A 16,208-nucleotide genomic window follows, 5' to 3' on the forward strand; every position below is an offset into this window, starting at 1 on the left:
GGAATAAAGTCAGGTTGCTGCCAACATGATAGGGAGGTGGCTGTACAGAGTAAAGCATGCCAAGCAGGCTTTTATAACATTTCCTCCCTTATCTTCAGCATGGCTCAAAGGCAATATCCTTGCATACAATGACCCCCATGGCCCCAGCTTAATGCAGGCAGATCATGACTCCTGCAAATTATGAAGTGCTAAAGCTGGAGGCAATGCTGGCCAGCGGCAGCACCATTTAACTACACCAGCCCTGTTCCTGTAACTACCTAAATCGTAATCCTCATTATTCTGGAAAACGTTGCTCTCTGGTAGCAGCCATCAGTTTTGTTCCATTGTGTACCAGTGAAAAACAGATGCCCACTAAGAAGCTAGATAATCTGTTTTTATACATTTAGGTCAATTGTTCCATGAATTGACATTTCTAGAGAACAGGATAAGAAAAAAAAGTTTTTGCTATTCCAAACTCAGGTCTCAGTGTCTATTTTAATTATAGTTATTGTATTGCTTGTTTATATTGCCATACAAGAACATGAAATAGGGAGAGGAAGTTACACAGAACATGCCAAAATCCAGGATGAAAAAGTCCACCACATTTTTTTGTGGTTTTCTAAGTTAAATAATTTACTACACTGTTACACCTTCCTGGCCACACATTGTACATTGACTGTAGCACCAGTTACAGTGGACTGATGTAACCTGGCTATCTGCTGCAGAACCAAGTATTTAAAGACAGTACAAGAACTGGTTCCAACACAAACACTGGGAAAAGAAAAACTGGGTGGGTGCAGTCGCTGACAAGTACTGGAACAACTTAGCTCATGCTCAGATTACAGAAATGTAATTAATTAATCACTGCTAAGTATCCTAAAATCAAGTGAGCCATATCTCAGCTAATAGTCCACAATATAATGTTCACAGCACGTAAGTATCAGGCAATAAAGATGCTCATTTCAGTGCCAGAAATAATATTTCCAGTAAAATATATAAAGATGAAGTAATTATATGGCATGGCAACAAAAAGAGCTGTATAGTTTACAGTTGAGCTGAAAATCTGTAAGGATCTATTTCCAAAAAATGCTTTCCAACACTGGAGACTTGAACAATAAAGGATTAAGCGCATTTCTTCACTTCATATCACTGAGGGATATAGTTTGCCTTTGATATATATGTCCAATATACACACCATATATAATTACAATGCAGCCAAGATATCAGACAAAAATGTACTGATGGAAAACAATATCCTTTTGTTCTTATTCAGAAGAAAGCAGTTTGTAAAACAGTATTTGTAATGCATTAAAAAAAAAAAATCACAAAAGCCCTCTAAGATTACAATTCTACAAGCTGCTTGTTCTCTTAGCTTTATACAATACAAAAATGAAAATCAGAAATAAGACTCACATTTAAAAGTGTAGTTGCAAAAGTACTTTAAATAAAGAAAGAAATCCAAAGTCAAAAATCAAAGCCCACAGTGACTTCAGTGTAGGGCAAGAACTGACCACCGTGGCACAAAATGAAACAACGCAGCAGCAAGTTTGCTTGTATTTACACTGTTCTGGAGACTTAAAGTGTCATTGAAAATCCATTTAAATTAACAACTCCACAGTTATCACTTCTGCAGACAGTAATGAACCTTAAGTGAACCTGTGTGGGCGTATTCAAAAGTGCTTCATTTTTGGAGTACCTTTGTAACTCTGAACCAGATATTATAATGGCTATTGACTTGCTCAAACTTAGATTATTAGGCTAGATTTTCGGCTGGTTGAACTGGCATAATTCCAATTATGTCCATTTACACCAAATGGCTCATTATTAATTCAAGGTCTTATTTGCTCCTTAATGAACACTTCCACTAGTCACCTTCCCAACGGCAGCTTTAAATGCTCAAACGTTTCCTCCATGGTCAGAATCATCATACTCAAGAACTTACTTATCAAAAAAGTAATGCTTTTTCTCTGCTTCTATGAGGCACATTTAAGGTAAACCTTTTTATTCATTTACAAAACAAACTAAAATACCTCCTGTGCCATAATTAACTAACTAGAATTATGCTTTCATACAGCATCATTTGCATATAAATATAAAAATTTTACAACCCTAAGGGGACATTATAGATGAAACAAAACAAGAATCAAATTAAACAGCTAAAGGGACAACAAAGTCTTCCATAACAAGCCTCTTTTACAGCCTTGTTCTTTTTCTTACTTATTGTTATTTCTGTCTATGTTAATTCATACATATTTTCCTTCTCTGCTATTTTAAGATACTACATATATTTTAACATCTTTCTTTGTTTGGTCTTTTCAACTCTAAAATACTACCTCTGCATTTTAAACTAAATCAGGATACAAACATGTCACTAAGTTTGTGCATCTTCATTTAATATATCACAGTGGTCAGAAATACAATTAACGTAAAATACAACAGTCTTGTTTCCTCAACCAAGCAGCACACATGATTTTTCAAAAGGATTTTAAAAAATTCAAATTTTACAATTTTTCAACCAGATCTCATTACTTACTTTAATGGAATAGTTCACTGCCCAATATACAAAGGACAGCAACCACTGATTTTGATTACTGTTGTTACTAGTATTAAGTATCTTAGCTTAAAAACTTAAAAAATATTTAGGAACGCAATGAAGCAGAAACATCTCAGTGAAAGCCTGAGGAAAAGTAGTGGTAAGTTCAGTAAATCTGCTGTGATATGTGGGAGGTAAAAACTTTATTCTATGCTGCTGTTTTGTGGGAAAATATCCTTCAAATGGGCTATACAGAAACTGATGTGCTCAGTCAAACCAACTGGTTCTCACTCTGAAATTTCTAGTAAGCACATGTACCCAAATAACATCAGAGTAAATCAAAATGAAAATACTCTAATTAAAAACATTTTCTAGCATCTTTGGTTTCTTTTAATTCCAAGTACTTCTTAACATAAATTTTTCAGCTGTCTTTGACCCAAATGGCCTCAATTTGGTTCTGGCCAAAAGCCACAATTAAGATATGAGCCATACAAACAGTAAAAAATGGTTTTCACTGTGGAAAGCTTATAATAAACCTGAAGAACCAAGTTTTGTGATTAGGTAAGTACTGATTTTCCTGAACAGCTGAACAGGCCACTTAAGATGCTTTGATACTACCATGAAAATGCCCATTACGTATACTTTAGGGTATTATGCTTGAGGAAAGTTACTACATACCTGGAATAAATTCCACTGACCATGTTGTGCTGGAAAGAGAGCTCTGCCGTGCTGGGTCCAGCAGCTTTGGAAATCAGCAATATGACCAAACCTCGCATTTGTAAATTGTTTCGGCTGTCATACACAAAACCCCTGGAAAAAGGAAAGAAAAAAAAAAAAAGCATGTTTTCACAACCCCATTTTCACTGGTCATACCAAAGTGGAAAAAAAGAAAGACCTCGGGCTGCCACTGCTTCATCAAGTCTTTAATATTCATGTTCACAAGGAAGTAAGTTGCAATCATGAATCATGATCTTCTGTCATGCCTTCCCTGACACTTACAATGAAATACTGCTATTGCAGAGAAAAACAAGTATTCAGGATTTAATTAAACCTTGGTTATTTTCAAGGAGCAGCATGTCTCTTGCATTTCACATCATGTCATGACAGGAGTATTTCAAAATAATTCAATGTGATCTATTCTAACAGGAACATAAGAGCTTTCAGTTTCTTGTCTGAAATACAAAAAAGCCAGAAGAAGCCTTCCACTTCATGAGAAGAAAGGCAAACGAGGAATGGCACAACCAAAATCTATAACCTGCTGAAAGAAAGCTGTTTAGATCAGAGTGGTTATGAACAGAGGGTACAGTACATAAAACAGGTTCCAGTGTATTAGAAATAAAACTTAGCAGAAACTGACGAAATATGTACAATAAAAGTTGGAGATAAATGAAGTACAGATGGGTTGTTCTAAACAAAAGAACTGTTTCGAATGCTACAACTTTAAATTTGGGTTCAGAAGGAAACTACCCACAAAATCGTATTTGTTGAGAGCAATTCTAAATGACCACTTAGATACACCACCTCAGAAATTAATTTGTTTTAAGGCGAGCTTAGCTTTCCTTTTGGACTGCAATGTCTCCAATTGTATTCTTCCTGTTCTTCTCAAACTACTTTCTACTTCCTACATTCATCAATATGGCTAAATACCGAGACAAAAGGACAATACATTCCAGACGCTATTAAATTTGTAAGCTAATTTTCAATAAATAAGAGCCCATACCTCTTATATCATGTAAATATTCCTTAAATAAATCATATGAAGAACCACATTACAATCACTTTAACTCATTTTATTCCAGAGTATAATTTTAGCCCTAATAACTGAAGGAAACCAAAATGGAACTATCCTTAAAACAGCTGAATGAAAATCTAGGCTGTTCATATTGCAAGTTTGTTTGAATAAAGAAAACAGTGGATGCAAGCTAAAGTTTCATTTGGCATTTTGTCATTACTTCACAATGCAAGAATATATTCTGTATGCTACTTCATTAACACAGACACAAACATGAAAATAATAATTTACATAGCACCCTTCTGTGTGAAAGTTCCTGTGTTACTGCAAATAAAATCCTGACTTCTTGAGTCTTTACAGCCCACGGGGCAGTGATGGGAAAATGGCACAAAATATATCCTCTAGGAGGAGAATGAGCAGATCCATCTAGGTAGCTGGAGCTTGACAGCTACTGGGCTTGATCTTCACACCCATACTGATTCCAGGTTAATATTTCTCCCTCCAGAAAAGCTTTTGAGCTCACACTCAGTGCAGCTGCACCCTACAAATGCCATGATCAATTAAGATAATAGGAGGTCAGTATGGCTTTTTACCACAACCCACAACATTTTTATCTCTGGTGAGATCTAATTAGCCAAATGAGGTCATGACTTCTGAGCCTCTATAATCTTCCCACGTGCTATTTGTTTCACCTGCAGACTAAACAGGCTGGCCCACCCCGGGCAGGTCAGGTGTGCCCTTTGAGCCTGGCAGCGTGACATCCCACACTCACAGCAACTCTGACTAAAATAGCACAAAAAGCAGTGAAAGGAAGATACTGTTTAACTTCCTCAAGCAGAAATTACCTTTTTTTTTTTTTTTTGTTCAGTTCCCAGCACTTTCTAGTCACTCAAATCCACAGAAGTTTGCACAGCTCAGATCTCTTCACAAGGGCACACACTGTGGTCTTGCAATGTGCACCTTTATTTTGTTTAGTGGGTACAAGTAGTGAGGGATCTTAAGGAGCAGGGGACAGCTGCTTGCCTTCAACACTCTGAATTTATAACCTGCATAACTCTATTCTCACCGAGCACATAAATACATAATTCTTTCTTACCATGCTCCAATATACAGTTAACAGAATGCAGCCAAGACAGTTATAGACTTAAAACTCCACAGATTTCCAAAGTCAGAGCCACAATGAACATTAAACCACCCAGGGAAAAACAGAAAATACATATAATGAATAATATATAGTGTGTACATATCCTGTATACAGAACTCATAATTGTTTGTGGTGGTGTAAGTACTTCTCTGGCTTGAACTTCAGTTGACCACATTACTCACAGCCACATAAGGTACACAGATGATGCAACTAAATTTAAATATATTTCCTCAACACTATTTACAACTCCATTTTTGAAGAAAATTGGTTTTAGGAAAATAATTGCTTTTTTCCCACATATCTGGTAAAATCTGAGTGAATTATTAAAGGCAGGATTCCATGAGAAATGAATAATGCCTTTTAAAAAAAGCATAGCAAATTCTAGTGATACTTTTAACAATCAGAACACTTTGGTTTTTTGTGCCCAGTGCTCTACAGCTTGCCATGGGACGGGATATGACAAAAGTAGAGAAAAAAGGTGTTCATCACAGGATTATGAACTGGCCTTTAAAAAAGCCACTGCCTAGATAGACACTAGAAGTGAAGCACTTTTACCTGATTCAAACTAAGTGAGGAACAGGAGAAGAAAATTACCTGTGCTGAAAATACTTGAACAGGTCTGCAGCAATTGCCCAAACAAGTGTTTCAGAGCTGTTCAGGGGGCTTGCAACACAGCTAGCAATGAATACCTTGCATTCTTAACAGAAAACTGTTAATGAGAAGTGCAGCTGGGGATGGGGGGGGGGAAGGAGAAGAGGACATAAAAATCAAATAATAAGGAGCAACATGTCTATCATTTCTACAGCCTATATGTTACATATGGTTTGGATGTACTTTTAGACAGGATATTCTGTGAATTACCAAACTAGTAGTCAAACTCCATTTTCAAAACATGACTGAAGTTGTGTTACTGACACATAACACATCCACACTAAAGCAAACCACATTACACTTGAAACAAATAAAGCCTATGGTGATCATCCTTTAGACACTAGAAACTACTGCAGCTACTTGACATGGCTTCAGGGGTCACATTCACATTCTGAATTAAGCTCCCCAGAGATACCCTGCACAAGTAACAGCAACACAAAAATCTTCCAGATGGTGCAATTAGTCTTGATGGGTATGTGGCAGGAGACAGGTGCCTCCAGGGGGAAAAAAAAAAAAAAAGGTGAACTAAAAGCATCACAAATGAAATTGTGCACACCAAAAAAGATGCATCAAGCTGACACTTCTGGAAAACCTCTGCTGAACACCACAAGTGCACGCACAGGGCACCCAAAAACCCCCCAACTGTTAGCACAATTCTGCTTCCTGTAAGTTACAGGCTGGGTATCCTGCAAATGACATACTTCATCCTCAGAGGACTACATAACAAAAAAGGTAGGAAAGTCAAACACCTCTACAATCCAGTTTTGCAAAACATTAAGAATTAGGGGAGGGAACAGCAGGGAGGGGGGAGGAAAGGAGGGAAAGGCATTATTCTGGATATTTTCTGTGTCACAGAATAACCCATCTGAAAACCGGCAATTCACAGTTTTAAATACAGAACAGTGTTCACAAAAAACGCATCTTACAGTAGAGGGGAGAAGCGCCTGGCTCTGACACATGCGCGGTGTGACACTGTACATGCACCCGAGACTCACACCACCCACTCAAGCAATGACATGGCTAATAGCTAATGTGCTGCAAATTACACCTCCTACTACCAAAGTCCGTCTGCTGCAGAGAATAAATCAAGCAAACATGAGCATTTCACTTAGTGCTTTGTGTATTGCTCCACGTGTGCACCTATTTCAGTAGAATTTTAACCTCCAATAATTGTCAGGTTTAACTCCATAAGTAATTTACACTTTCATTAAAAAAAAAAAAATCTGCTATTCATTGCAAGCATCATTTGTATTTTTGAGCAATCCTATTTAAATACCACAAAGATTTTAAATTATTTGCATGAGACAAAGCCAGGTTACATTCTTAACACTTTTTTGCATTACATTAACCTGTGAATTTAAACAACAGAAAGGAAACATGGCAAATACAACAGTTACTGTAAGGAGGAGCTGGACATGGGGGTAATTTCATGGTACCAAACAGAAAGTAAAAAAAAAAAAAAAAAAAAAGAAACCATACTCATGGGCACTAGTGCTAACTCAAATTTAACTACGTAGAATACAGACCAAATTCCACATCAAAACTGATGTGGTAATGTATTTTGGAATGGACATAAAGGGGGTGTTAGATGTTCAGATAAATGTTGTCAGTCCCAAAGGTTCCGCTCGTGACCGAAGGAAGCAAGAGCTGCAGGATTTGCAGCTCTGTCCTCAGTCACCCCAGAGGAGCCCCTCCACCATCACCCACGCGTGTGCTCTAGCCACAGGTCTGCTGGTAGGAGTTGAAGTGAACAGATCACTGTCCTCCTCACCTCCTCTGGTGATTTTTGCCCTTCCTTTCCATGCATTTTATTGAACGTGTCCCACTGACAAGATCAATCATCTGTGTAGTAGCTACAAGAGGAAGGAAAACAGTGAAAGATTCCATTCCTCTATACTCCCCCTTCAGTTGTCAAGTGAAAGGAGTAAAAAAATCAGCTGTTCACACAGCTCCAATAAAAAGCAGCTGAGAAAGTGTAACACAACCAAAATCAATTACGTTGATGAAGAAGATTTATAAACCTAGGATAGTGTCGTTGAAAACACAGGATAGTTTTAGGATGAAATACAAACTATTCTAAAAAAGAAACCCCTCTGACAAATTCAGACTGACAATCCCAGATGTGACAATACAAATGCAGTTTTGAATAATCTGTAACATCTCAGGAAAGTACCTTCTATTTTGCTCAGTATAGAAGGGTTATCAGGAGGCACTCATGGCTACAGGTGCAGATACATTTAAAAAATAACCGACTTTTTTGAAGTCAATTATAACTGACAATTCTATATCTAGCACTAGAGGTAAGGCATGGAGCTACTCAGCAAGATTGTCAGCTTCCTTATTAGAAATGCAAGAAATACCAGCCTAAGGGCTTTTATCCAATTTGCTTCATTAATGACTTGTCAGAAGTAAATAAGAGAAAACTCTCTGACATACTCAGTTTTTAAAGAGATGTTAAACCACTGTATATGCACACAGGATTCACCATATGACCATATGATCACACTCAAACACGCATATGATGACTAGGAACATTCAATCTTACGTATGTGGTATATGCTAACAGCAGTCTACAGCAACTTTTTTTTCACCTGCTACCCAAGTTTCAAGTATATATTCAATACCCTTCTGCACAACATATCTCCAGAATGAATTAAAAACCCTGGTCCATTCCCATGTCCACAGCCAAATGCGTAGAGGAGAATCAGCCTTGACATGACATGTGCTTTGAGCATGGGCAAAGGGAGGGATGCTCTGCAACCCACATGCCACCTCATCTTAAAAGCTCACTGGAGCTGCAGATGAGAACATGCGTTTTAGAAACTTATTCCTGGATTTGGACAACCAAACATCTCTTTGCGTATGGAAAATGAGTACTGGGGCTGGGGGAATTTCTTGACCTGAAAAACCGAGTTGCGATGGGGATGGGGCTCATCACCATAACTATCATGTAACAGCCTGGTAATTAAAAGGTTTATCCAGTAAGAGCAGACTTGTCTAAGGTGTCAGACCAGGCTTGGAGGAACTGATGTTCCCATCCCACTTTGTGGGAAGATCTTATGGCACGGTACAAGGGAGTCTTTAATAGCACTTCTGCTCTCCCTGCCTCCAAGCAAATGAGGGGTCTCACCCCACTACCTTGTGAAGCCAATCACAAAGAAACACAAGATTTCAGACAAAAAAAACCAAAAAGGACTCTGGTGTGAAGATGACAGAGGCCTGTCTGTGCACTGGATTTTCATCCAAAGCCAAAAAAAAAAAAACAACCCAAAAAAATTAAAAAGGCAATTTTTAAGCCTTCACTTATGACACAAAGCAACTTTTGAATAACTTTTGACCACCACAGAGTGGGATGCTTGTATAGTTAAAACTAAGCCAAAATGGTAACTTAGCCATGTGCAAAAGGAGAATGATTGTGATCCAGTGAGAAAGTACTTGCTTCAAAATTGTGGGCTCACAATTCCACCTCTACAGGCAGAGTCACAGAAAAACTTATGCAGGAAACGTGGTATCTGTGCTTCCATTTGGCTAGTCTTGAACTTAGGGTTACTTGGGAACGAATTGCAACCAAGGCCTTCAATGAAAAACCAAGGCCTCAAAATGCTCAGTTCCACAAAAGAACTCCATAAATTTGGGTACCTTTTCTTTCATTTATGAAGTCTCAGACACCTACTCAGCTGGAGAGAGTGGCTAAAAATCACTCAGTGTACACTTAAAATACAGCTTGTATGAAATTTAGGTATTCGAGAGTCCCAGAAAACCACATAAAGTGTGTCTTAAAAATAGTCTTCACCAACTAAATAGAAATGTAACAAAGACGATCTTCATTGCTTTATTTTGGAAGAAGGTTGCAAAGGCAAAGCTTCTTCAACAGAAAGCTCCTGGAGAAGAGCTCCTAAGGTCCTTTCCAACCTGAGCGACTCTAGCTGCTTAATTTTCATGGAATATTGCTTACAAAGAGAAATATTTTTTAATTGAAGGTGAAAAATTTCAAAAATTTCATCACTCTATTGCTTACTAAATGTGATCTTCACAGGGACTGGGAGTATAGAAAACTAAATTTCCAGGTAGGTGGCACGCAGAATTCAGAGTCAATTGCATCATTCCCAGAAGTAATTTATAACAAGATAAATTTCTAGGAAAAGCCACAGCACCCTTCAATATCAGACGAGAGACTGAGCCCTTTCTGGAGCTGCTACAAGCACTCATTTCTCTCAGCTTTGGTATCTATCCCACATTATCGCACTACTTTCAAGAAGAAAATTCCAAGAACCTTTAAAACACAACAATGATCACAAAAGAGAGAACCTTCCAGGAAAGTACAAAAGCCAGAAGGTTAAATAAAATAGTGGAGATTCAAATGGGCAAGATCCCACAAAAATCAAACCTTATCCAAAAGATGAAGTTTAAGAAACGACAGCTTTTTGAGCAGGTACAAAGTAAATACAGATACTGGGCCTTGGTAACTTGGACTTCACTGTAACTGAGCATTTACAGCTTCTAGAAATCAATACAGCCTTTGAATTCTTGAAATAAGAAACCACAAAATTTCCCCTGGAGACTGTAGAACCCTATCTAGACACTCATATCAGTCTACCATCCACTGCTACTAGGTTTATTTGGTTTCCCAGAGGCAGAGGTTATTGGAATCATTCCCCACTGAAATCATCTACGTAGTTGCATATTATTTTACAGGGGTTTTGATGCACTAATTTCCTTTAGGACAGGATAATCTCTAGGATCAATGGGAGGAGTTGCTGTTAAAAAAACGCACAAACAAACACCCTGCCAAAGCAACCAACCAAAAAACCCAAAAAGCACACAAAAAAACCCCCCAAAAACAAAGAAGCCCATTTTCCTGCAAAACTTATAACCAGTTGAGGACAAAGAGGAAAAAGTTTTGCTTGGTGAAAAGAAAGGAAACACTGTCTTTTTCATTTGAATCAAGATGGAGATGCACAGCAACAGTTTGAAACTAAAGCTGAAAAAAGCTGTTTAGAGGTTGCACGGTCATTTAAGATCCGAAAACAGCCTACAATGGATACCGAAAAAAACCCACTTTAAAAATAAAGGGCAGCTATAATCGTATAAGACATTTATCTCAAAGACATTGATTATTCAAAAAAAAAGATTATTTACTACTACTACTACTACTACTAATATTATTATTTTGAATCATTCTACCCTTTATCCATCACATAAGTGGTAGGGGTAGGGCAAAAAGGACCACCTTAAGGATGACACTAAAGACATCATATAGAAAACAAACCACCAAAATGTGGTTTTAAACCAACTGCCAGTCTCCGCTGGTTTTCCTAGTCAGTGTTTGACTTGATCTTGGAATGCGATGTGGGTAGCAGGCAAATTAATACCAAAAAATGCAGTTAGTGTCTGAATGCAATTACTCTGACCAGGAGTAGCTTGCAGGTCTGGCACCCTTATTTTTCTAACCACAAATACTTAAACAGAAGCCTAATTTTTGTGTGTCTGATTTCTCCATCAATATTTGCTTTATTTAAACTTAGTGGGAGGTCGAGCACCCCACTGTCGACCAATATCAACAGGTCGACTCAAGCACAAGACTACCTTTCTGGCAACAGACTCTCTCAGATACAGGAATATTCTGCTAAGTGAAAGAAATACAAATATTTTGGAAGAGTTTGGAGAACGACAGAAAGATGAGTAGCTTCACAAGGCTAATGAATTCAGACACCTCTGGAGGTCCAGTGTCACTTCAGCAATATTGTAATTATAGAGCCTGTCATAAAAATGTATTTTGCATTAAATAAACTTTACTAGGAAAATGTAACAATGAAATAGGTCAACTCCTGGCCATTATCTCAGATTGAAATGCTCACAGCATGTTTTACAAATGGATGAAACATAAAAAGGCAAAAATGTTGCAATCTGTATTGCCATGACAAAATGATATAAAAAGTTCTTTTAACCTTCTGTACGCAACAAGATTTCTGGATAACAACTTAACTGATTTTCAGCATTATTCAGATGAATTAATTACAAATATTTCTTCCTTAAAAACGCTGAAGGATCTTTACTAGTAGTGAGAAAGAGGTTCCAAGTTCTGTACTTCAATGGATTGTTCTCACTTTAAGTAACTCAAGCCAAATACACACCAACAGTCCACAAATAATAACCTTCCTTCTAAATACAAATAAAATGAATTGGTTGAAAACCAACCAGCACCATTACTCAAAATGCAGCACCTCTACAGTGGCACTGCCTACTAGAGTTAAGTGGTCCATACACAGCAGAAGCCTTTTGTAAACTGATGGGGGAAAAAAACCACCTTAAAACATAGTGGGTAATTAGGATAAAATACAAGGCAGTAATATGTATATATAGTAACAAATGAGAAGAAATATAAATATTCCTACATTCTATGACAAATGTAGGTACTTTTAAATACTGGAATTCAGGGCTTCTCAATAGTTCCAAGGAATAAAAAAAAAAAAAAAAATTAAAAATCAGTTTCAAGCCAAGAGTGGAGACCACAGACAAACTTAGACCATAACTCTTATCAGTATTACCTTCATTTGCTGTTTTTCTCTAGATTTCTGATTCTAGAGAGTCTTTTCTTCTCAGTGAGACCCAGGTGGCTGACTCTGATAATCGAGATGAATCTGGGTTTTTACTAGACTAAGAAGTACTTTCAATGCAACCTCCACCCAAATTCCGTATTTGTCACGCCACTGTGTCAATATCGCAATTGGGCTTGTTCATCTGAACAAAAAAACCCTCATTTTACAAAGATCAACCTAAAACCCAACAAGTATCTGTCCCCTTTTCCTGGGTCATTGCTAAGCATCAAATAAGCTCAGTAAGTTACCAGCGGGATGCTTTAAACTTCTCAAGTCTTCAAAGAAGATACAGAGCAAAAATACTGAAAGCATTTTACAATAAAACAACTGTTAGGAAATAAAAATCACTGGGAAACTTCGGATATTTTCAATTCTTTTTTCCTCAGAAAATACAAGACTTTAGAAGGCCTGAGATTTTAAGCAAACACTTGTGGTTTTGGAAATGCTGGTTTCCATGGCAACCAGTAAGGTCTTCTTTATATAGCATTATAAACAGATGGTAAAGACCAGTCATGTTTGCTTCTTTGCCAACATATCAATAGAACTGCTGTACTACTCTATCTCTTGTATTAGAGTTATTAAGTAACTTGGATATTTGAGCAACAAAATCTGCAAATCAGACTTGCTCAACTAGTAAGTTGGTTTTTTCCCATAAACACCTTCTCAACAGTAAAGTCACTGTACTCTATATAGGCAGATTTCTTTGGCAAAGCTTTTTATAAATGTTTTCTCAGCACTTGCCATGCAGGGTCCATTACTACCACAAATATGAATCTGTCAGGGATTAAAATAATGAATTCAAACAGGAAATAGAAATGTGACTGTTTACACCCACTGGTAATAAAGTGTACTTTAGAATTGGTTTTGTTGTGTTTCATTTGGAATTATTCAGAGAAGATGTAGCAAACTGTAAATTCATCTTCATTTTGTAACAATAAACAGAGATTATTCTTGCAGGTGATTTGTAAAATAAAGAAAATCTCTTTGAATTTTAATCTTTCTGTTGTAGCTATGGCACATCACATACAAGCACTTCGGGGATTTTCTTCCATAGATGGCTTGAAGTATCAAGAGCATTTGCTTTGGTACAGCATTTGATTTGGTACCTCTCTGGAAAAGTCTGAAGTACCAACTACTGGCAGTGCAAGCTAACACAGATTTTTGCCACTAAATCCAATTTATCCCTCCAGTGGTTTAGCTGCTTAACAAGTTTTGTGCCAAAAATGAGGGGAAAAAGATAAATAGTCAAGGAAAGGCGGAAACAGAACTCCCATCAGGTTTTTCACTGCATGTCAGGAGCCCAAGTTACACATTTCAGATTGAAGCATTGCCTGTATTCTAACCAGATTACAAACTACTTTATTATTTAAATACTATAAAAATATCAGTATTTCTGATCCAACTTCCACTGAAATTCATCCCATTTCCATCAGGAAATATAAACTCTCCATTGCTTATTTTTGGTAACTCTTTTGTAGTAACTTTGTGGTCTGGTGTTTTTTTCACTAAGCAGTAGTATCTCAAGGACAAATGTACTATCTAAACCCTTGTCTTTACCCCAAATACAAATTTCCAGATCCACTCGTATCCAATCCACTACCAAATCACAGCAGTTATCACTAATAAGCTTGAGATTCAAAAAAATCACCACATAACCCAAAGTTCTCAAAACCCACTCAACTTCATAAAACAACCAATAATACATTTTGGAAACGTGTGAACTACTAAAGATGTGAATACGTTTGGCAAAGATCAAGAGGATAACAAGCACTCAGTATGCACAGAAAAGCCAGAAATGTGCTCGGGTATGGATGAGAAGTCTTCCTGCACATCAAATGAGACTGCATTAAGCAACACGTTCAAGAGATAATCACACACAATTTTTGTGTTGCTTAGTTTTATGTTTTTCTGTTTGATACCATGCAAATGACACAAAAGTGCAATTTAACAGCGGGGTCTGTTCTGTAAAAATCCCAACAGTTTCCAACAGTGCTTAAACTGTAGATACCAAACATTACTTAGCATAGGTCAGTTTGGTTGCACAGCCTGTTCAGAATTACATGTTCACACGACAAGAAGTCCCTGTTGTTGTCTATGCCTTCAAGGATCAGTCCACTGGCCACTGCCAAGATCAACATTCCAGCAATCCCAAAACACTAGTGTCATTTTAGGATACTGTTCACCTACTGGCTACACCAAAACTCACCATTTCTATGCTCCAGGTAATTTAGCTCCATGATAACATAAATCCAGTTTAATATCTATGTTTGATATATAAACTTCATCAATAGCAGGTGGAGGAGGATGAGGCTGTGGAACATTTAAATAAGTCAGATGTGCACAAATCAATGGGATGCACCCACAAGTGCTGAAGAAACTACCTGATATTATTGCCAAGTCACTCTATGATCTTTGAAAAGTCCCTGTAATCAGGGGAGGTTGCAAAGGACTGGAAGAAAGCAAGTGTCACTCATGCTCAAGAAGGGTAAGAAAGAAGCTGGAAAGCTACAAAGCAGGTTGGGTCAAATCTTCAATTAGCATTCCATATAAGTGAGGCTTTAATTTAACAGAGCCCTTTTAAAAGGGGTGGTAGACCAGAACGAGCAGTGTGTGAAGGGTCTGAGCTTCCGCCTGGCAAGTATATGGAAAAACACTAAATTCGGAATGGGGTGGGGAGTGGAAGGCAAAACCATGCTTTTTACCATTCCAAAGGACTTCAGACTAAACAAGTAACATAAGACAACACAGTCCTCACATCAGATGCTTTATTTACATAATACAAAAAGATGGATCCCAATTTCAAAACAGAACATCAGCACAAATAAAGAAGAGATAGAGCTGCTGTACTAAACTTACGTAGTTACTCAAGAAAGGTGTTGGTGGTACTGACCACCTCAGTTTTTTTTAGACTGCTAGGTGCAACAATCTGGAGGGCAAGTTAAGAAACTTAGTCCAGAGGAATTGCTGGAGTCCACAAGAAAGAAAACTAGCAAGAGCAAGTAATGTTGGAATGTGAATACGGATCCTAATTTCTCCCCACTGGAGCAACCTTGACTGCACAGCAAACAAGTGGAAGGCAGAACTGCTAACAGAGGCATAAAACAGCCACTCTAGAACTGCCAAAAAGGAGAACACCTTACCAAAATGTCATTCTTGGAGAAGAAGCAAGAGTGAAAAGAAAAATGAAGGACACGTCATGCTTTGTCAATTTGCTTTGAAGAAGTGTATCTACCACTTCAGGTACCTACAGTACAACAAAAAATGTTATTCATTATATAAGTCAGGCAACCTTGGAAAACACTGGAATAGGAAAGGTGAAAGTAGAGGAATCTTCTTCAGGTAATCTAAAAATAAAGATTTTCCAAGGGCTACCACATAGGGAAAACTAAAGAGAGCTCAGGGTGAAACTGCCAGGAACAAAATTATCCCAGAATTAAGAGTCACAAGGAAGGAAATTTAAGTCACTGATCTGATCCTACCTCCAAGAGGCCAGAGGCAAATGAAAACAAAATGGCAGGTTCTGATAAAGGAATACAGCACTGATATTAAACCTTTGCTGAGACAAAGTGT

At 37.6% G+C, this 16,208-nt stretch overlaps 1 protein-coding gene across 1 annotated transcript in view; it reads right to left on the reverse strand.

The window, feature by feature from the left end:
• The window catches only part of PDSS2 (decaprenyl diphosphate synthase subunit 2), a 120,172-nt gene that overhangs the window by 67,393 nt on the left and 36,571 nt on the right, over window positions 1-16,208 (reverse strand). The window contains exon 2 of the mRNA XM_027634198.1: window positions 3,191-3,322. Coding sequence (XP_027489999.1) covers window positions 3,191-3,322 — 132 coding nt within the window. The remainder of the gene's footprint in view (window positions 1-3,190; window positions 3,323-16,208) is intronic.

The sequence above is a fragment of the Corapipo altera genome, unplaced genomic scaffold (genome assembly GCF_003945725.1).
Source record: "Corapipo altera isolate COAL_440 unplaced genomic scaffold, ASM394572v1 2b, whole genome shotgun sequence".
In the NCBI taxonomy this organism is placed as follows: domain Eukaryota; kingdom Metazoa; phylum Chordata; class Aves; order Passeriformes; family Pipridae; genus Corapipo; species Corapipo altera.